General features: G+C 38.4%; 1 protein-coding gene across 2 annotated transcripts in view; it reads left to right on the top strand.

Annotated features, from left to right (window-relative positions):
• Positions 1-22,470, top strand: part of TMOD3 (tropomodulin 3 (ubiquitous)) — an 88,883-nt gene that overhangs the window by 30,690 nt on the left and 35,723 nt on the right. The window contains exons 2-3 of one of the 2 annotated variants that reach the window (XM_010839481.1): positions 9,669-9,864; positions 14,990-15,146. In XM_010839481.1, coding sequence (XP_010837783.1) covers positions 9,739-9,864; positions 14,990-15,146 — 283 coding nt within the window. In that variant the 5' untranslated portion in view covers positions 9,669-9,738. Of the gene's footprint in view, positions 1-9,666; positions 9,865-14,989; positions 15,147-22,470 lie in introns of those variants that run through there. The other variant, XM_010839482.1, reaches the window with a different exon arrangement.

Below are 22,470 nucleotides of genomic sequence, written 5' to 3'. Positions count from 1 at the left end.
GGGACATTTGTCTTTTTTTTTTTTTTACTGGAAGAATTTCAAAAATTAATTTATTTTTTAATTGAAGGATAATTGCGTTACAGAATTTTGTTGGTTACTGCCAAACATCAACATGAATCAGCCATAGGTACACATATATCCCCTCCCTCTTGAACCTCCCTCCCACCTCCCTCTCCATCCCACCTCTCTAGGTTGTTTCAGAGCCCATGTTTGAGTTCTCTGAGTTGTATAGCAAATTCCTGTTGGCTGGCTGTTTTACATACGGTAATGTAAGTTTCCATGTTACTCTCTCCATACGTCTCCCCTTCTCCTTCCTCCCCTCCCCCCACCACATCCGCAGGTCTGTTCCCTATGTCTGTGTCTCCATTGCTGCCCTGCAAATAATTTCATCAGTGCCATCTTTCTAGATTCCATATATGTGTGTTAGTATATGATATTTATCTTTCTGTTTCCTACGTACTTTACTTTGTACAATAGGCTCTAGGTTCATCCACCTCATTAGAACTGACTCAAATGTGTTCCTTTTTATGGCTGAGTAATATTTCATATATATGTACCACAGCTTCTTTATCCATTCATCTGTCAATGGACATCTAGTTTGCTTCCATGTTCTAGCTGTTGTAAATAGTGTTGCGGTGAACATTCGGGTACATGTTTCTTCTTGAATTTTGATTTCCGAAGGGTATATGCCTAGAAATAGGATTGCTGGGTCATATGGTGGTTTTATTCCTAGTTTTTTAAGGAATCTCCATACTGTCTTCCTTAGTGGCTTATCAATTTACATCCCCACCAACAGTTCAAGAGGGTTCCCTTTTCTCCACACCCTCTCCACCATTTATTGTTTATAAAACTTTTTGATGATGGCCATTCTGACTGGTGTGAAGTAATATCTCATTGTAGTTTTGATTTGCATTTTTCTAATAATGAGTGATGTTGAGCATCTTTTCATGTGTTTGTTACCATCTCTGTGTGTTCTTTGGAGAAATGTCTGTTTAGGTCTTTTTCTCACTTTTTGATTGAGTTGTTTGTTTTTCTGGTATTGACTTGTATGAGCCACTTGTATATTTTGGGAGTTAATCCTTTGTCAGTTTCATTTGCTGTTATTTTCTCCCATTCTGCGGGTTGTCTTTTCACCTTGTTTGTGGTTTCCTTTGCTGTGCAAAAGCCTTTTTTAAAAAAATTCATTTTTTTTAATTGAAGGATAATTGCTTTACAGAATTTTGTTGTTTTCTGTCAAACCTCAACACAAAAGCTTTTAAGTTTAATAAGTGAAAGTGAAGTAGCTCAGTCATGTCCGACTCTTTGCGACTCCATGGACTGTAGTCTACCAGGCTCCTCCATCCATGGGCTTTTCCAGGCAAGAATACTGGAGTGGGTTGCCAGTTCCTTCTCCAGGTAAGTTTAATAAGGTCCCACTTAATGTGGTGTTGCAGTCCCTTGGACTGCAAGGAGATCCAACCAGTCCATCCTAAAGGAAATCAGTCCTGAATATTCATTGGAAGGACTGATGCTGAAGCTGAAACTTCAGCTGAATATTTTGGCCACCTGATGCGAACTGACTCCTCAAGATTGAAGGCAAGAGGAGAAGGGGATGACAGAAGATGAGATGGTTGGATGGCATCACCAAATAAATGGACATGAGCTGGAGTAAACCCCAGGAGTTGGTGATGGATAGGGAAGCCTGGCATGCTGCAGTCCATGGGGTCGTAGAGAGTCAGATACGACTGAGCAACTGAACTGAACTGAGGGTTGCACTTGTTTATTTTTATTTCCCTTATTCTAGGAGGTAAGTCATAGAGGATCTTGCTGTGATTTAGTCATCAAGTATTCTGCCTATGTTTTCCTCTAAGAGTTTTATATAGTTTCTGGTCTTACATTTAGGTCTTTAATCCATTTTGAGTTTATCTTTGTGTGTGGTGGCAGGAAGTATTCTAATTTCATTCTTTTACATGTAGTTGTCCAGTTTGAAGAGGCTATCTCTGCCCATTGTATACCAGTTGTTTTTTAAATAGTGTCAAGATCTAACTCTATTTTAGAAAAAAAGTGAAACTAAAGGAGAATAACAGGAGACTGGTTAAGTAGAGAGGTATTTCTCTTAAAGTATTGTGGATCCTAGTGTTAATTGATTGTTTTTGCGAAAACTAAATTGCCGTCAATGGGAATATGGTTCTGACTGCTTCAAGTTCTGTATGAATTCATTATGCCTCTCCGACCATCTGCCATGTGCGAACGTAATTCTTCCTACTATTTTTCTGTATTTGAACCTCAGAGAATCCTTTGGTTACGTAGTATTTTGTCTCCATTTTGTGCAAATGCATCATTTAGGTATTAAAACTGCCTGTGTATTCAGTTCAGTTCAGTCACTCAGTTGTGTCCAACGCTTTGCGACCCCATGGACTGCTGCACACCAGGCTTCCCTGTCCATCACCAACTCCTGGAGTTTACTCAAACTCATGTCCATCAAGTTGGTGATGCCATCCAACCATCTCATCCTTTGTCCTCCCCTTTTCCTCCCGCCTTCAATCTTTCCCAGCATCAGTGTCTTTTCCAGTGAGTCAGTTCTTCGCATCAGGTGGCCAAAGTATTGAAGTTTCAGCGTCAGCATCAGTCCTTCCAATGAATATTCAGGACCGATTTCCTTTAAGATGGACTGGTTTGATCTCCTTGAATCCAAGGGACTCTCAAGAGTCTTCTCCAACACCACAGCTCAAAAGCATCAGTTCTTCAGCACTCAGCTTTCTTTATAGTCAAACTCTCACATCCTTACATGACTATGGGAAAAACCATAGCTTTGACTAGATGGACCTTTGTTGGCAAAATACTGTCTCTGCTTTTTAATATGCTCTGTAGTGAGGTCATAACTTTTCTTCCAAGGAGCAAGCATCTTTTAATTTCATGGCTACAGACACCATCTGCAGTGATTTTGGAGCCCAGCAAAGTAAAGTCTGTCACAGTTTCCATTGTTTCCCCATCTATTTGCCATGAAGTGATGGGACCCAATGCCATGATCTTAGTTTTCTGAATGTTGAGTTTTAAGCCAACTCTCACTCTCCTCTTTCACTTTCATCAAGAGGCTCTTTAGTTCTTCTTTGCTTTCTGCTCTATGTGTGGTGTCATCTGCATATCTGAGGTTATTGATATTTCTCCCAGCAATCTTGATTGCAGCTTGTATTTCTCATGATGTACTCTGAAAATAAGTTAAATAAGCAGGGTGACAATATACAGCCTTGACCACTCCTTTCCCGATTTGGAACCAGTCTGTTGTTCCATGTCCAGTTCTAACGGTTGCTTCTTGACCTGCATATAGATTTACCAGGAGGAAGGTCAGGTGGTCTGGTTTTTCCATCTCTTTAAGAATTTTCCACAAGAATAATTAAAGCAGTTCTACCTGGTGCTAATGCAGTGATAAATATAAATGTAAATATGGCATCTGGAATCTCATAATAATGCTTCATTTAAAGTGATCCCAAAGATCTAGAATATAGCTATTAAAAAAAAAATCTAAATAGAAAGCTAAAATTTAAAACATCTGTCAAATGAGATGGCTGACAATCCATCTGGAAGTCATGTGTGGAAAAGGAGAAGGATTCTAGAGACAGGTAATAACTGAAAAGAAGTTGGTTAATGGAATGAAGGCTTTTGGCGGAACATTCCAGGAGTTTCCCTGTGTTCCTTGGTATTGCTTCCAATAGTTGAATCCAGGGGAGCAGTGGTGGAGTGAAAAGGGAACCGCATCCTGGCAACAGCCCCTCTAGACTTTGGGGCTGTTCTAACAGAGCTCTCCAGCCTGTGAGCAGGGCAAGACAGCTGCCAGGAGGATGAGCCATCCGGGTGTCAGAATGTATACAGTCGGCTCCTCCAGAGCAGAGCAGTGACTCTCAAAGCCTGGTTCCAGACTGACTGCATCAGCACCAGCTGGCAGCTTGTTAAAAATGCAGCTTTTCAGCCCTACCCCTACTCAATCAGGAAACTTGGGGTGGGGCCTCAGGGTGACGTTCTAACAAGCCCTCCAGGGGGTTCTGATTCACTCTAAAACTTGAAAACTGCTGCTCCAAAAAATGAGTCAAGGATAGAGAATTAAAGAGTCTGACCATACCAGAATTTCAAGTTTAAAAATTTTCTACTTCTGCCTGAAAGTTTACCTAATTGGCAAAACTAACTTTTGCTTATATACAACCTTAAAAAAAAATAATTATGAGACTATTATGTTAAAAAAAAAAATCTATTCTTGTAGTGTGTAAATTGTGAAGTGTATTTTTATGAAATGGATTTTACATTAGCTTGGCGATTAAAAGAAGTTCCTGTAGACTCAGTGTAGATTTACGATACTTCCTCTAGGACACTGGTTGAAACCATTTAGCATTTGTTCTCCTTCCAATACACAGATGTCAAAGGGCAAGCAAGAGAGGACATGTTATCCATGGACAGAAAGCAGAGCTAAGCGCAGCTTCCATAGCTTCCCTTCCTAAGAAGTTCGAAGCTTCTCTTGCTAATGCTTGGCATATTGTCACTACACAGCTAATCCTCAGTGAAGGATGAGAGGTACAATCCGGTTAGGAATCTGAACGCTTTTGGTGAGTTTTGAGCAACGTTAGGTAGGATGAACTACCTGGAAGTTCTTCCCTCTTGGCAAAATTCCATAGTCTGAACTTAAAGGAAATGCCTTTGCATTGCTTTGAAAAGGAAAAAACAAGTCAAGGAAGTAAATTCCTTAGATAACTGAAAAACATTTTGATATGTTTTCCCCAAGAAATACCTTAATAAATTAGTAAGAGTTAAAATGGAAGAAGAGATTTGAAATGTATAACTGACAAAGATTAGTATCCAGAATATGGTAAAGAGTATCTACCCTGTTTTTAAAGATAACACAATATAAAAATGGGCAGAGGCTCTTCATAGAGTAAGGAACACCACTGCGTCTAAGTGACGAAGGCCAAGAGCATAAAAAGAGGCACAGCCTCTTCACAACTCAGCAAAATGCAAATTAAAACCGCAGTGAAACATCATTTCATATCCGCCAGAGTGGGTACAAATACCCCACGTCTGATAATACCAGTGGTTAGCAAGGATGAACAACATGAATTGTCATGCACTGAATCTTCCAGGAATCTAAATTGATACAACCACTTTGAAAGTAGTTTAACATTACCTAGTAAAGTTGGTAATACCATACCGTTGTCCCAGCAATTCCATTCCTAGCTTTGGACAACTTGGAGAAACTCTTGCATGTGTATACCAAGTAAATAGGCAACAAGCAGCCTATTTCACAGCAGAAAAATAGAGCAGGAAAGACTGCAGGTCTTCAGATGTCCATTTATACATTGGAATATTATATAGAAATGAAAAGGAAAGAATTTCAGCTCTAAATATGAATGCAAAGCAATGTTGAGTATAAAAAGCAAGTCATACTTGTGGACATGGTGTGGGGAGGGAGAGTGAGATGAATAAAGCAAGCATCAACATATACCCACTATCAGGTGCAGGATGGTAGCTAGTGAGAAGTTGCTTGTAGTACAGGGAGCCCAGTCTTGCGCTCTGTGATGACCTGGAGGGATGGGATGTGGGAGGGGAGGGAGGGAATGTTTGTATAATTATGGATGATTTGCATTGTTGTATGGCAGAAACCAACACAGCATTGTAAGAAATTTTTAAAATTAAATAAATATATCAGGAAAAAGAGAAGATACATAATGTACAAGTCCACATGTGTATATGTACCAAAAATAGCAAAACTAAAACTGTTTAAAGATATGTACATTTGAGGTAAAACTGTAAAGAAAGTAAGAGAATGATTAATTAAAAATTCAATACTTCATCTGGCTACTACTTCTAGAGGAAGGGATGGAAAGGGGAACATGAGAGTACTAGTAATGTTCTCTTTCTGAGGCTGGGTTATATGTTCTCATGGTGTTCATTTTGTTAATCTTTAAGCAATACTATTCAGTGCTTTGTGTGACAGATTTTACTTTGGGATAAGGAGCCACTCTTGGAGTAATCTGTTCAGTCACTTTAAGGGATGTCATGTTCCAAACCTATAGATCCTGAGTGGCATGTAACATTGCCTTTGCCCCTAATGCCTCATTCCGGTCATATTGCCTGCTACGGTACCTTATTAGTAAGACTGAAATGGAGCAGGACCCTATGGATATTGTCCTTCGTGTCCTCTACCTGCTTTTTTTCTGTGGAAACTATTTAGCTAAAGAATAAGCTTAATCAGAGAAGTGCGAACATGAAGAAACAAAGGAAAACAGTCAAAGGAGGCCAAATAACACTAGTTTAGCCATTAAGCAAAGTCAGGGACTTTCAGTTCCTCCTCAAAGGCTGTATGTATGTGTTAGTCACTCAATTATGTCTGACTCTTTACTACCCCATGGACTGTAGCCCACCAGGCTCTTCTGTCCCTGGAATTCTCCAGGTAGGAATACTGGAGTGGGTAGCCATTCCCTTCTCCAGGGATCTTCCTGAACTAGAGATTGAACCCAGGTCTCCTGCACTGCAGGCAGATTCTTTACTGTAAGCTACAATAAATTCCAGGAACAGAGGGGCCTGGCAACCTAGAGTCCATGGGGTTGCAAAGGGTCAGACATGACTGACACATACACAAGGGTTGTAGATAATGTTTTGAGCCATGTCCTGTGAGCTGTAATAGATACTGAAACCCCCACCAGTGGAGAAGTTAGTTACATGATGACCAGATTGTAGCCAAGACTTAAGTTGACACAATTCCAAGAGCTGGCCTTAAGAAATGGAAACCAACCAACCCTGGAACTAAAGATTAACTGTACTTAAAACATATCAAGATGATGCTGATCAGACCACCAATGACCAATTTCAGATGCCTGTCAGAGGTGACTGTGCTGTTTCTGTATGTAGCCCCCTCCCTTGGCCTATAAAAGCTCTAGCCCACTGATTGTTGGCCAGGAGAGTGGGGGTTGGCCTTTGGACAACCCCCACCCCCAGCTTCTGGCATCCAAAATAAAGCAAAGTGTCCTTTTCACCAACCTTGCCTCTCTATTGGCTTTTAAGCAGTGAGCAGCTGAACCCCACTTTTGCAGGATGACCGTTTATTTTATGGCCCAAGCTGGAACACTTGAGAGTAAGGTGAGGGGATGCTCAAAATAATTAATACTTATTTCTTTGAAGTATTTATTAAGCACAGTGTTGGCTTTATTGTATGCTATAAACCTCATGGCAAACAGATGGGGAAATGATCGACAGTGAGAGACTTTTATTTTTTGGGGCTACAAAATCACTGCAAATGGTGACTGCAGCCATGAAATTAAAAGATGCTTGCTCCTTGGAAGAAAAGCTATGACCAACCTAGACACAATATTCAAAAGCAGAGACACTACTTTGCCAGTCAAAGCTATGGTTTTTCCAGTAGTCATGTGTGGATGTGAGAGTTGGACTATAAAGAAAGCTGAGTGTCAAAGAATTGATGCTTTTGAACTCTGGTGTTAGAGAAGACTCTTGAGAGTCCTTTGGACTGCAAGGAGATTCAACCAGTCCATCCTAAAGGAAATTAGTCCTGAATATTTATTGGAAGGACTGATGCTGAAGCTGAAACTCCAGTGCTTTGGCCACCTGATGTGAAGAACTGACTCATTTGAAAAGACCGTGATGCTGGGAAAGATTGAAGGCAGGAGGAGAAGGGGAGGACAGAGGATGAGATGGTTGGATGGCATCACCGATGAACATGAGTTTGAGTAAACTCTGGGAGTTGGTGATGGACAGGGAATCCTGGCGTGCTGCAGTCCATGGGGTCACAAAGAGTCAGATATGACTGAGTAACTGAATTGAACTGATAAACCTCAAAAATATGTTAAACTACATTAAAGACTTTTTGAATTGATTGTTCAAACATTAAAAAATAGCAAAAGCTGATTACTCTTAGTACATATTCATGTACTTATCAGTTTCTTACCCTTATCTGTCTCAAATACCATATCACTGATACTTTAATGAAGGAAGTATTTTTTCAAAATGTTTTCTATTTTTTCCTCTGTAGTTACCTGCCACCTTCTTTAAAATTGCATTTTATGGTTAATATATTTGAAAGTGCTAATACCTTCTATTGAATAGTCTCCACAAACTTTATTGTTTTTAGTTGAGAAGATACACTCCCTGGATGCTTGGTAAGCATGTATTCTTAAAGTTGAAAGTACAGAGGAGGTTTACCAAGCTTAGTAATGACAATAATGATAATAATTATGTGTTCAAAAAAGCGAAAAATAATCCAGGGTTGCTGCTAAACCAGATGAGGTGCCAGCAGAACAGGTGTAAGCCAGACCCATCTAGGGCTGTTATACAAAATGCCTCTAATTTAACATCTGCGTAAGTACAGCTCCATTTATTTGCTTGTTATTGGACCCAGATGTTTGCTAGCTGACAGACCCCTGTAGTGAACCTTCCTTTCTTCGTAGGAGATGAAAACACATAAAAGGATCCATAAAGTGTTGCTAGTTTGAGGAGGAAAATGTATTAGTAAAAATATTAAGTTAGGAGAAATTGGGAGAAGGGAGTAGAAAGTGTATCTCAACTTTAAAGTACTGGGCGTTTTACAGCCGAAAAATTTAGCCACATCGCTAAGTCTCAGGATTATTTCTTAATCACACAGAAACATTTGTGAGAAAAATGATCCACATATGTAGCTAGAATTTATAGAAATACTTCATTTTTATTTCATACTTTTTGTGATTCTTATTTTAAGTATTTTTTTCCTGTGGTACAGTCCTGCTGTATCTGGAAAGATGCTGCTGTTTGAGTCACTTCAGAGCTGTTTGGGAGGGATGGACATGGTGAGGAAATGGTGAGATCCTTTCCTATCACCAGACCCACCTGACCAATCTTTCCGGTCAGTGGATGACATATTGCAGCATAGTATTGAGTTTTTTTCTAAAGCATTTTTCAGAATGCTATGTCGTTTTTTTTTTTTGTTTTTTTTTTTTACTTTAAAGATGCCTTTTCCTAATAATGTTAGTATGTATTGTTTAGAATATATATAATATTTCATATTTAAAAAATAATCAGTACACTTTCTTCAGAATTTTATTTCAACTTGGAATCTAGATTACTTTGCCAGATAAATGTATTATTTTCATAATGCAGCAAAACATAAATTAGAAGGAAAAAATGCCTTATCAAAAATATTTTTAAAATGCACCTTCTCATTTTTTTCCAATGGCCACTTCTCCTGTGGAAAGTATATTAATATCCCCTCTACATTGAGTCAAAATAATGTTCTTCTAAGCAGTTTATAGCAAAACAAGCATACCTCAAACATACTGTGCTTAAACAAAGTACTCTGGTAGCGCTCATTTGAAAACCATTGATGGAAAAAATTATATTTTGATACATAAATTCTTCCCCCCTAAAACTCAGTTATCAGGAAATCTAAGTACTATCAAGAAGCTGTTTTAATGGATTTGAATTTTATTTGCTCCTTCACCTCTTTCTTCCTAGTTGTGGCTTTCTCTTTTCATTTGGTTGCTTTTTGTCAACAAAAGACAAAAGGTAAAGGCATTTAATGATTCATAGAGGAGGGTAGTGCGTGATATATGGTCAAAGAATTTACCATACATGGAAATTACATTTCACTTAACCTAGAATAGATCGAAGTAAGGTGGACATGACATAACATTTTAAATGTTTTTGTTTTCTCTCCATAGTTTTGAGAAAAAAAATCACTTCTCAGTGTACTGGATAGCAAAAATTAAGTGACTTCCTCTACTGCAAACCATGGCACTGTCGTTCCGGAAGGACTTAGAAAAATACAAGGATCTGGATGAAGACGAACTCCTTGGGAATCTGTCAGAAGTAGAACTGAAACAACTGGAAACTGTTCTGGATGATCTTGACCCTGAGGTAGGTGCTAGGTCATAAAGAGAAATGAAATAATTTTTGAAACCCTTTGATACTAAGTAGCTGCCTTCGAGCACTTATCTTTTTCATGGCTTTTCCCTGACACTGCCCTCCCACCCCTCCTCTTTATCCAAATAAACTTTTGCCTCTTCAGTTCCCCCACTTTTGCCTTGTATCTCTAGTAACATAACTAGTCTAAGCATTTTTTCCAACGTTTTTATTTTCAAACATATCCCGAAATTTTCTCCCTTTTAAGAAATCTTTTCTCTCTGGGCAGGGAACAATGTTTTGGGTAAAATACAGCATATGCCAGCCTCTGTGCCTCTTCAGGGCTTCTATATCAGGATGGTTGCGGTGTAGAAAGTGTCTCTAGAAGGTTCTTCATGACCTTAAATCTAATGCTTACTTTTCTGAAAGATGCTGAACAAACTGGATCAAGGTTTCCAGTCATTGGTAGAATAGATCTAAGTAGACTGTGGGCAGTACTGCAATCCATGTAAAGCAGACCTGAATATATGTTTTGTTTTGCAAAATGGATGTTGTTTATCTTATACATTACTTAAGGCTAAGGTAGAGATCCTTGATCCTTGAACATTATTAATCCCTGATACGTTTCCGGGGGTAGCAGCAGTTGGGTGGGGGGGTGAAGGTAAGTGGCAGTGAGGGGAGAACACTGAGTTTATGCCTCCCTAATCTGAAGGTAATGACTATTTGCTGGGCTTCTTTTCTTTACCATGTTTTATTATGCCAAGACATTGATTTTTAGTGCCTTTTACGGATTGTAGTAGAGTTTGTTTTATGAAAGTGTTCTTGTCACTACCACACGTTTATTTCCTGCTAGAATATTTTTTAAATTTTATTGAGCATTACACTCCTATTCTCAGCATTACTTCAGCACTTGGTTAATGTGTCTGTACTACAGATCAAATCCCTTAACCATAATTGTTATTGTAAGGAAGATTTTTTAGTGCACCTAAGTCTGTAGGATAACTCAGAATAACAGTGCTCTTTTGCATGTCACAGCAGAATCTTCCCCAGGCATTTTAACCTGTCAGACCTATTTGAATCAAACAGTAGGAACATAAAGCTTTCATCTAGTCCAGAGTTTCTCAGCCTTGGCACTGTTGACATTTGGGGCTGGGTAATTCTTTGCTGTAGGCTGTCTGATGCATTATAGGATGTTTAGCAGCATCCTAGACCCCTGCTCACTACATACTAATAGCACACCCTCCTGTTTTAAAATGTACCTGGGATTTTGTTTTAATCAGGTCTGGTAAGATGACATGTAAGAATAACTTACTTGAAAGAAGAGTTTATTACTTACAGTTCCCAACAGCAGGAGGCACACCAAGCTGCGCAGGGCCGCCAGGGGAAGCAGGGGGTTGGCCAGGAGTCAGAAGGAATGAGGAGCAAGTATGGCCTAGAACTTGTATTGTATTGTGCTTTCCACGGGAAAAAATAGGTGAGACAGAGTAAGCAAGTGTGGGCAAGCGTAGGATTGGGCAGTTTGAATAATTTCAGTGTCTCTGGGCTACAGGAGTGGCTTCTAGTTATCTGGTATCTGGTCCTGGGCCGATTTAGGGCAGAGCAAGTATTGGCTTTGTGTGTGAGAGGTAGAAGAGGTGGTTGGGGATGTAGTCTCTGGTTTCGTATGAAAGGCACACTGATGACAGACAAGAGTTGTTTGCTATCCATAGGAACTGGTTAGCCCTGCGAGGGGCGTGCTTTCCAGGATTAGCAAGGCCCCCACAATGTCAAAGCATCCTAAAATACAGAAAATTTAAAATATGGTTAACATGCTTTCCTGCCAGTTGTGACGATCAAAAATATTTCCAGATCTTGCCAGTCGTCCCCTGGGGTACAAAAACACCCTTAGTTGAGAAAAATTGACCTAGCTCTTGTCCTCTGTTTCACAGATAGAAAACAAAAAGTTAGGTGACTTGCCTCAGTTTTACAATTGTGGAAAGACCTGAGACTAGATCCTTCACTACCTGATTGATGCCTGGTAGAGTCTGGTGGGCTTTCTGTTAAATGACAGTGAGTCCCCTTTAATTTGTGCCTTATGCTGTAGGTCTAAAAGCTGATGGCTTTTATTTTCTTATTTGGAAATCCATGGCCTGCTTCTTGTATGGAGAGACTTGAGTTCTAACTTTTGGATGTATTTTGTAAACTCCCCAATCCTAGTTGTGACTCCCTGATCCCTGGTACTATTAGTTGAGACTAGAAGAACAGTGATGTTTATTGACAGCTTGATGCAGTGTGAATATGATATTTCATTATAAATATTTTGGAGGGCTATTTTACTTTCCTTATGCTACATTCAGTTTACTCATTTGCTAACTTAAATGTTTTTTGAAACTTCTGTCTCCAAAAGACAGCCAATCAGTCTAGGCAAAAGCTATTTTTTCAGTTCTAAACTGGGAATTAATTATTACAACAGCATTTCACTGTAAGGGAGAAGCATGTAATTTTAATGAGATTTTTATCTATTTATTAATAGATAAAATATATTTTTATCTGTTAAGTAATTATGATCTATTAACTTACTCGATTAAAGTGTACTTCTAATAAAACTTAGCTTTTGGCCTCCAAAGCCAGATAGCTCTCATTTATTTTGTGGTCAAAAACTGTATTTAAGGAGCCAGGATTCCAGCTAATGTATCATTTAAAACCTGTATGTTTAATATGGGCTTAAATAGGCAGGTGGAACACTGCAACTCTATTGCTACCACCATGAAATAGCAGTATATGTATAAGGGTCTTATTGATAGTGAAGGGAAGTAGCTTGTATTAATTTGCCTTAATGAGCATTTTTCTTTAAAAATATCCTTGGGATTTCCCTAGTGAACTAGTGGTTAAGACTGCGCCTTCCAATGCAGGGAGTGAGAGTTTGACCCCTTGTCCAGTAGGTAAGATTCCACATGCTTTGAGGCCAAAAGAATCAGAATATAAAACAGAAGCAATGCTGTAACAAATTCAGTAAAGACTTTAAAATGGTCAACATCAAAACAATCTTTTTTAAAAAAGTATTCTCAAATCCTTATTCAGGGCCTACCTGATGGTCCAGTGGCTAGGACTCCATGCTCTCAATGCAAGGGACGCAGGTTTGATCCCTGGTCAGGAAACCAGGTCCCACATGGGGCAGCTAAATATCCTGCATGCCACAACTAAAGATCCCATGTGCCGCAACGAAGGTCAGAGGTGCCGAGTGCTGTAACTGGGACCTGGCACAGCCAAATGAATACATAAAATAAATGTATTTTTAAAGTTTTTATTCAATAACTATTGGATGTGGGAAGCAACCTATATATCTCAGGTACTATGCTAGGCTTAGGGATGCAAGAGTGATCTAAACAAAAGCGTGGTCTTTGCCCTCATGAGACAGGCTGGTAGGAGTTGGGGGAGTTAGACATTAATCAAATAATCAAGCCTATAAGAGCATATAATGGGAGGTCAGGAAAAGTTTTCCGTGGAGGGATGAAGTTGCATTCTGGAAAATGAATAACAAAAAAATATGGACAGAGCGTCCCAGGGAAGGAAGTACATGGCAGGTAAAAGGGAGGAGCAGGGCTGATGTAGCTAGAATGGAGAGGGTGTGTGAGGTGAGGCTGGGGTAACCTCTAGGGTGGGGGGATGGGGTGGAGTGAAGGTTGAAGAGTATTTGGCAACTGATCCAGGGAGACCAGTTGAGAGGCCTCTGTAATTTTCCATCCCAGCTTGGATCGTAGTATAGACCAGAGTAATTGTCTGGTCTACAATTAGAGGTGGAGGAAAGTTAGACAGCTCTTTAGGAAGTAAAAATGGCAGGATTGTTGGTTGAGAATGGTTTCCTCATGTGAAGCTCTTGCCTTGATTTCAAAGCCAGAGGGTAGACATCTTGTGTTTCTTTTTTTTTGTTCTTATAGACAGTTTTGTGTTGTAGAAACATTTTTGGTGCATGGTGAGGAACAGATCTCTTTTGTATTTCATCTTGAAAGATGAACTTTTGTGTAATACATGCAAAATTACATGAAGAAAACACAAAAGATGAATTTTATGAAAATTATTGTGGATTTCAGCAAATGGCCAGAGTTGAAATGCCATACCATATTTTTAGTTATACAATGAAAATTTGTTTTTATCATTATCCATATAAGATTACCCCAATGAAAAATGATCTTAAAACAGCCAGGAGATTCAACATCCTCACGAATATTGGGAGGTACTTCATAACAGAGTTGGCCCTTTTATTTGACTTTTTGTCTGCCTCCCGTTTTCAAAGCAAAGAATACTTAAGAACTGTGAGACAAGGTAATATCACCTCTTTGGTTTTTGACAAGCAAAAGGATGACCCTTTTGTCATTGTCTAGTCACTGCTTGTCATTCTTGGGCTTAGTGAAAATACAGAGTAGGACCTAAAAAAGAAAACTTTAGTCCATCGCCTCCCACCTCTCCCCCAACTGTCAGTTGCTCCGTGCACTCAAAAAGTCTGTACCCATGTGGAAACCTAGGGATATAACTCTGGCCATAAGAATCTCTGAGTGTCTTAGTGCACGAGTAGCCAATGACAGTGGTTGCTCCAAATACATCCTAGTTCTGATGTATACACACATAAGTCCATATAGAAGTTGAACACGTTGCATTTAAACACAAACATGTAAATGTTAATTGCCTGATATCCTGTATAGATATACTGTATGTATACATAGTTTTCTTGTGAAAAAAATCTTTATGATGAAATAGACATTATGAAGGACTATGATGTATATAGTCATTTAGCATTCTTTTGCAATGAATGTTACAATATTTTCTGTATATACATATATGTTGAGCTGTTATTAAGCATCACAAACTATTTTTTGTTACTGTCCCAGGACACTTAAAAAATAAAGGGTGTTTCCTGCTAGTAGAATACTCTCTGAAGAAGAGGTGCTGTGCCTATTTAAATAATAGTATAAGTTAATTTTACCTAATTTTAAAAAACTTCATTTGGAATACTTTTATGTTGCTGCCCTCGAACCCTATGATGAAGTCTTTAATGCCTACATCTCATTCTAGTCTATAATTCTTTCTTAGATGGGTAACATCTGGATGCATACAGCATTAGCGTTCTTGCTGGTCATAATGGCTGATTCATTCTCTTTGGCAGAACGCCCTTCTGCCTGCAGGGTTCCGGCAGAAGAACCAGACATCAAAGTCTGCCACAGGGCCATTTGATCGAGAACACCTCCTTTCATATCTGGAGAAGGAAGCTTTGGAGCATAAGGACAGGGAAGACTATGTGCCCTACACTGGAGAAAAAAAAGGTAAGTACAAAACTTTGAAGCACAAAACATGATTCAGTAGCACTTGATTTTTTTTTCTTATAGGTAGAACTGAAGAAAATATTTTTAAAGCTGCATCATGGATAGCCTCAAAGATATAATACTGTTGACTTTAAAAATTATTAGGTAATTTGGGCATTTCTTTTACATTCAATAACTTGGCCCATAAGTTCCTTGTTAATGATTTGTTAGTGAGGTTTTATTACATAGTGATTTTTAGTTCTCTGAGGAACTCTTTAGTTCTCAACTGTAACATATACTAAAAGTTAACTGAGGTAAAATTTTAAATGGAATACTACATTACAAAATGCAGTGATGTCAAAGTGCCACTCAACTCTAACTCTTAAGTTTAAAGTGGAATGCCATTAAAAAAAATTCAGGTCATATTTTCAAAGACTCTTTTTAAGACCCTACAGCCTTCTTTATTAAGTCAATGATTCATAACCATTATAATTTTAATTATCAATGCTTCATAATTATTACTTTGGGAAATTCTTCAAGAACAGGTCCTTCCCACTAAAGATTTTGACCTTAGCTGGCCTCAGTGGAGAACGAGTACAGCTATATTTTTTAAAGCTCTCTATATAATAATATTTCAGAGAAGGCAATGGCACCCCACTCCAGTACTTTTGCCTAGAAAATCCCATGGACGGAGGAGCCTGGTAGGCTGCAGTCCATGGGGTCACTAAGAGTCAGACAGGACTCAGTGACTTCACTTTCACTTTTCACTTTCATGCATTGGAGAAGGAAATGGCAACCCACTCCAATGTTCTTGCCTGGAGAATCCCAGGGACGGGGGAGCCTCATGGGCTGCCGTCTATGGGGTCTCACAGAGTCGGACACAACTGAAGCGACTTAGCAGCAGTAGCAGCAGCATATAATAATATTTAACATGAAACAGGTTAAGTTTCTCAGCTTTCAATACAGGTTGGCCCGAGAAGCCAGATTCTGCTTGCTTTCTGTTGAGAATACTGTGCATGGAGCACTGGGGAATGGTGGCAGCAGTAGAGCTGATCTTCAGTTCTTCCAGGCACTGCTTTGACATCTGAATCCTTCATAGACCAGGCAGGGAGAATGGTTAGAGCATGGTGCTTTCTCCTAGGGAGGCTTTAGCTTTTTATTCAGGAAGGAAGCCATTCTCAAGAATATGGCCACAGCCCTGTCACAGGGTTACCCCTTAGCTACAGGCAAAGGGAGAAAATTCATTTTAGCATTTTCATCTCTGTAATAGACAAAGGTTGTGGATGGCTTTTGAATCAGTATTCACAAAGTCTGCATCAGGCCTTTTCAAAATTACCTATTATCCCCAACTCCTTTGCTCTTTTTATCAACCCCATATCCCCCTCATCTCTAGTTGAGAATCAGTGCCTTACTTAGATACTTATATTTGTCAGTGTTCTACAGAGAAAGAAAACCAAAAGGGTGTGTGTGTCTGTGTGTACAGACAGATTTATTTATTCATTTGTTCATTCATTCCTTTTTGTAAAAATTGAGGTATAGTTGATATATGAAATAGAAGTTTCAGGTATATAACACAGTGATTCACATTTTTAAGGGTGATACTTCATTTGGTTATTAAAAGTGATTCACATTTTTAAAGGTGATACTTCATTTGGTTATTAAAAATATTAGCTATATTCCCTGTGCTGTATAATGTATCCTTGTAGCCTGTTTATTTTATACATAATGTGTGTGTCTGTGTGTTCATTTGTGTCTACCTCTTTGCAACCCCATGGACTGTAGCACACCAGGCTTCTCTGTCTATGAAATTTTTCAGGCAAGAATACTGGAATGGGTTGCCATTTCCTACTCCAGGGGATCTTCCTGACCCAGGAATCAAACCCACATCTCTTGAGTCTCCTGCACTGGCAGGCAGATGCTTGACCACTGAGCCACCTGGGAAGCCCACACATAGTAGTTATGCCTATTAATACCCTGTCCCTATTTTTCCCCTCCCCCTGTCTTCCCCTGCTGGTAACCACTAGTTTGTCTTCTGTATCTGTGAGTCTGCTGCTTTTTTGTTATATTCACTAGTATATTCTCTGTTTTTTAGATTCTACATGTAAGTGATAACATACAGTATTTGTCTTTGTCTGACTTACTTCACTAAGCATAATACCATCTGAGTTTATCTGTTTTGTTTCAGATGGCAAGATTTCATTTTTTTTTTTTATAGCTGAGTAGTATTCCATTGTGCATACATACCACAACTTCTTTATCTGTTCATTTGCTGATGAACACTTAGGTTGCTCCCATGTCTTGGCTGTTATGTTATAAATAATGCTGCTGTGAATACTGAGTGCATGTGTCTTTTTGGATTAGCATTTTTATTTTTTTCAGATATATACCCAGGAGTGGAATTGCTGGATCATATGGTAGTTCTGTTTGCAGTTTTTTGAGGAACCTCCATACTGTTCCACAGTGGCTACCCCAATTTACATTCTCACCAAGGGTTCCCTTTTCTCTACATCCTTACCAACTTTTGTTATTTGTATTCTTTTTGATGATAGTCATTCTGACAGGTGTGGTGTGATATCTCATTATGATTTTAATTTGCATTTCTCTGATGATTAATGATGTTGACATGTGCCTGTTGGCCATATGTTTGTCTTCTTTGGGAAAATGTCTCTTTAGGCCTTTTGTCCATTTTTAATTTTTTTTTTTTTTTGATGTGTTTTATGAGCTATTTATGTATTTTGGGTAGTAACTCTTTATCAGTCATATTATTTGCAGATTTTTTTTCCCATTCAGTAGGTTGTCTTTTCATCTAGTTGGTGATTTCCTTTGCTGTGCAAAAAGCTTTCAAGTTTAATTACATCCTTTTGTTTATTTTTGCTTTTCCTTTGCCTTAGGGGACAGATCCAAAAAAGGACTGCTAGGATTTATATTAAAGAGTATTCTGTGTATGTTTTCTTCTGGGATTTTTATGGTTTCCAGTCAGACATTTAGGTCTTTAATCCATTTTGAGTTTATTTTTGTATATGGTATTAGAGAATGTTGTAATTATATTATTTTACAAGTAACTGGCTAGTTTCCCCAGCACCACGTATTGAAGAGACTGTCTTTTCTCTGTTGCATATTCTTGCCTCTTTTATCATAGAAGATTTGACCATAAGTGCATGGGTTTATTTATGGGCTCTCTATTCTTTTCATTTGATCTGTGTTTCTCTTTTTGTGCCAACACCATGCTGTTTTGATACCTGTGGCTTTGTAGTATAGTCTGAAGTCAAGGGAGCCTGATTCCTCCAGCTTCATTTTTATTTCTCAAGATTGTTTTAGCTACTAGGGGGTCTTTTGTGTTTCCATATGAATTTTAAAATTATTTGTTGTAATTCTGTAAAAAAGAAAAAATGCCTTTGATACTTTGATAGGGATTACATTGAATCTGTAGATAGCCTTGGGGAGTATGATCATTTTAACAATATTAATTATTTGAATTCATGAACATAGTATGTCTTTCCATCCGTTTGTGTTGTCTTCAGTATCTTTCCTCATTGTCTTAAAGTTTTCTGAGTACAGGTCTTTTACCTCCTTAGGCAGGTTTGTTCCTAAGTATTTTATTCTTTGATGCAGTTGTATAATAGGTTGTTTCCTCAGTGAAAATAGATTTATTATAAGGAATTGGCTCATGTGATTATGGAGGCTTAGTAAGTCTAAAATCTGCCAAATAGGCTGGCAGGCTGGAGACCCAGGGAAGAGTTACAGTTGTAGCCCAAAGGCAGTCTTCTGTCAAAATTCCTTCTTGCTCTCATCGAAGATCAGCCTTAGTTCTGTTAAGGCCATCGACTGATAGTAAGACCCACCACATTATTGCTTCCTCAAAGACTACTGGTTTCAATGTTAATCTCATCCAAAAAATGCTTTCACAGAAACTTCTAGAATAATATTTGACCAAATAGCTGGGCACCATGCTCAGCCAAATTGGCGTATAAAATTAACCGTCACACTGCTGTAATGCTGGGTATGTCATGTTCGTCAGGTGTTTGGGGGCCAGAAAAGGCACTGAAAACCAATGCCTAGTTTTGAAGTATGGAAAATCACAAAGACAGAAAAAGCATCAATTTCTTTGCATTTGTCAAAGAAAAGACTGCTGGCTATATTTTCATATGTACAGCCATACTTGTAACACTATTTAAAGCTTCAGTCCTGTTTATATAGAGGAGCATAATTTTATAAGACTGCTTTTTACAATTATGTGCATTTCATATGGACTCAGGGTGTTAATGAGGGAGAACGGATGTAAGAAACAAAAGGAGAGATGTAAGAAAGATATGGTGGGAAAAATACAGAATTTGAGGACAAGAAGAGAAAAGAAGAGATGTGAAAGAGCTGCATTTGTCCTCAGCTGACCCAGGAAGCTCCCCAGTATGCTCTTGTGTTATCATCTCCAGTTACCTCGAAAAAGATCTTGGAGGGTTAGAGGAGATAGGAAAGAAGGCAGAGAATTGTGGAAAATAAGAAAATATCAAAAGAGAGAAATGATAGAGGTGGGGAATATGGTGATGATAGAAAAAAAATATTATATCCTTAACTATAATAGTTTTTGTTTCCTTTTATATAATCTTTTTTCTTATTTTTTACTTTGCATTGTAAATGGGTATGAAATAAATGGAACTGGCTGAATTAAAAAGTAATTTTGCATTCACAATTAGTGGTTTTCATTTTATAATACATTCAGTATTTTTACTGCCTCTTTCACCATATATGTCTGTTCAATACTATTTATAGGCAGCTATGATGCAGTGATTAGCACCACATCATTTTAAAAAATCAAGTTTTTATTGAAGTGTAACATAGTTACAGAATATGCCCAAATAAGGAGGATACAAATCAATGAACTATATAGTGAGCACACTCATGTAATCATCGCCAGGTCAAGACATCAGCACCTCCAGAAAGTCCCTTCATGCTTCCTCCCAGTCACTTGTCTTTCTTCTTCCCAAAGGTAACCACCGTCATAACTTTTAATACAGTCATTAGTTCTGCTTATTTTGACATTTGTGTAGATGGACTCATATAACCTGCATATCTGCTCTGCCTACTTCATATAGTTTTTGAGAGGATCAAATTTGTTCATGAATATAGTGAAAAATCAGTGTTAAAAATCTTTTATAGTGTAATCATTGTACAGGGTCATAAGGTGTTGTTACCAAATAAGAGATTTCCATTCTCTGTCATGGAGGAGTGGTTCAGAACCACATACATAAGTGTCTGTGTGTATGTTTTTAAAGATTTATTGATTTATTTTATATTTTGACTGTGGTGGATCTTCATTGCTGATGCAGGCTTTCTCTGATTGCAGCAAATGGGGGCTCCTCTCTAGGTGAGGTGAGTGGACTTCTCATTGCAGTGACTTCTTTTGTTGCAGAGCATAAGCTCTGAGTCACGTGGGCTCAGTAGTTGTCTCTAATGGGCTCTAGAGCTCGGGCTCAGTGGTTTTGAGTGCATGGGCTTAATTGCTCCACAGTATGTGGGATCTTGCCACACCAGGAATCGAACTGGTGTCCCGTGCATTGTAAGGTGGATTCTTAACCATTGGACCCAGGGAATGGGTCCAGGGAAACCCAAAGATAAGCTTTTGAGTTTCAACACTCTATCTGATGGAAGAAAACACTACCACCCACACTTGATGGAGCCAAGCCTTAAAAAGCATGTTACAAGTGTCTTAGACCTAACAAAGGACAAGTTTATCTTCATCAGTTGGGGAACTTTGGTTACAGAGCTCTGTTTTGAAATACAGCTAAAAGATGGCTCTAGGCTTTTTAAAGCCACTCTGGATCTCATCCTTAAGTTAGTTGGCCTTGGTTATCCATAGTCACTAATCTGCCTTCCTTTCTTTGGGTCTCATCCCCAAGATCTTGATCACATTCAGAATAAATTATCTACATCGCGTTAGCATACCTTCCAATCAAGCTAACTGTGAATCCCCTCCTTAGCTCTGAAAATTCAGAAGTTTGTTTTTTTAAGCTGCCTCTCCAGTGACTTGTTACCTGAACACCTGGGTTGAGTCGCAGGTTTCTTAATGCCTTATTTCACAGGAGATAGACTTTCAGATGAAGGATGTCTCCCTAGACAGAAGAGGTTCTCCTGGTTCTTCTTAAAACAATTTTGCAAACCTATTAAGAAATAAAAAACATTACTTTTTTGCTGTGCTCAGACTAGATAAGAATCCATAAAATGTGCCATTAGTCTCTAAAGCATTTTTCTTACTAAGATGACTGGTCTCAGAGTTCAGTCCCCACTGGCAGAATTAGCTTTCTGTGCCAGGGAATGTTATAGCAATTCACTCAGTTTCTTGAGCTCCTTCCAGCTCTTTCTAAAATCTCATAGGACCTTTCATTGTAAATTATTTTAAAAGATCAATCAGGTGACTCACTTCTTTTTTAAAGAAAAAAATTGGAAACTGCTGAAAGGAAAAGTTATCCAACTACTTTCTCATATTCTGGGACTAGATGATGATTAATTACACTTGCTACTTTTTCACTTAAAGGCACACTGTCTTTCTGGAGCTAAAATTATACAGAACTAGTGTGACGAAAGGGAATCCCCATAAAATTGAAAATTAGACATTTCATGATTTTTCTTTTTGACCATGACCAAAAACTATATACTCATGCCAAATTTCTCTTTCTGGATCATCTCAAAATGCCTTGAAAAGACCTACAGAGTAAGAATACTTGAGGGTTGTTATGTAGAAATAAATTAGTAATTTCAATTTGTGATTTGTGAAATAATTGTAGTTGTACATTTTATGGAATTAAAAGCATAGGTCAAAATCTGAGAAGGAGGAGTTAATCCTAATTAGGTGAATTTTAAGGCTTATATCTTCAATGCATTTGAGGAATGTTTTGTCCTACACTAATAAATGTTCTGCTTTTAATAATTGTAGTTTTTTTGACAGCAAGAGGAAGGTATTAGTCAGCTAATAAGGCATAGCTGTCAAAAGATATGTTAAAGATTGTTTTTAAGTACATTGTTTACAGTAGAATCCACAATACACATCTATTAGGTCATCTAAATCTAACCATCTTGTGCTGATACTGGAAAGCGAAGTCAAATGGGCCTTAGGAAGCAGCACTGCAAACAAAGCTAGTGAAGGTGATAGAATTCCAGTTGAGCTATTTCAAATCCTAAAAGATGATGCTGTGAAAGTGCTGCACTCAATATGCCAGCAAATTTGGAAAACTCAGCAGTGGCCACAGGACTGGAAAAGGTCAGTTTTCATTCCAGTCCCAAAGAAAGGAAATGCCAAAGAATGTTCAAACTACCACACAATTGCACTCATCTTACTGCTAGCAAAGTAATA

Source organism: Bison bison, unplaced genomic scaffold (genome assembly GCF_000754665.1).
Source record: "Bison bison bison isolate TAMUID 2011002044 unplaced genomic scaffold, Bison_UMD1.0 scf7180017864118, whole genome shotgun sequence".
Lineage (NCBI taxonomy): Eukaryota > Metazoa > Chordata > Mammalia > Artiodactyla > Bovidae > Bison > Bison bison.
Note: the sequence above shows the minus strand (reverse complement) of the source record. Positions and strands in the feature narration are given on the sequence as shown.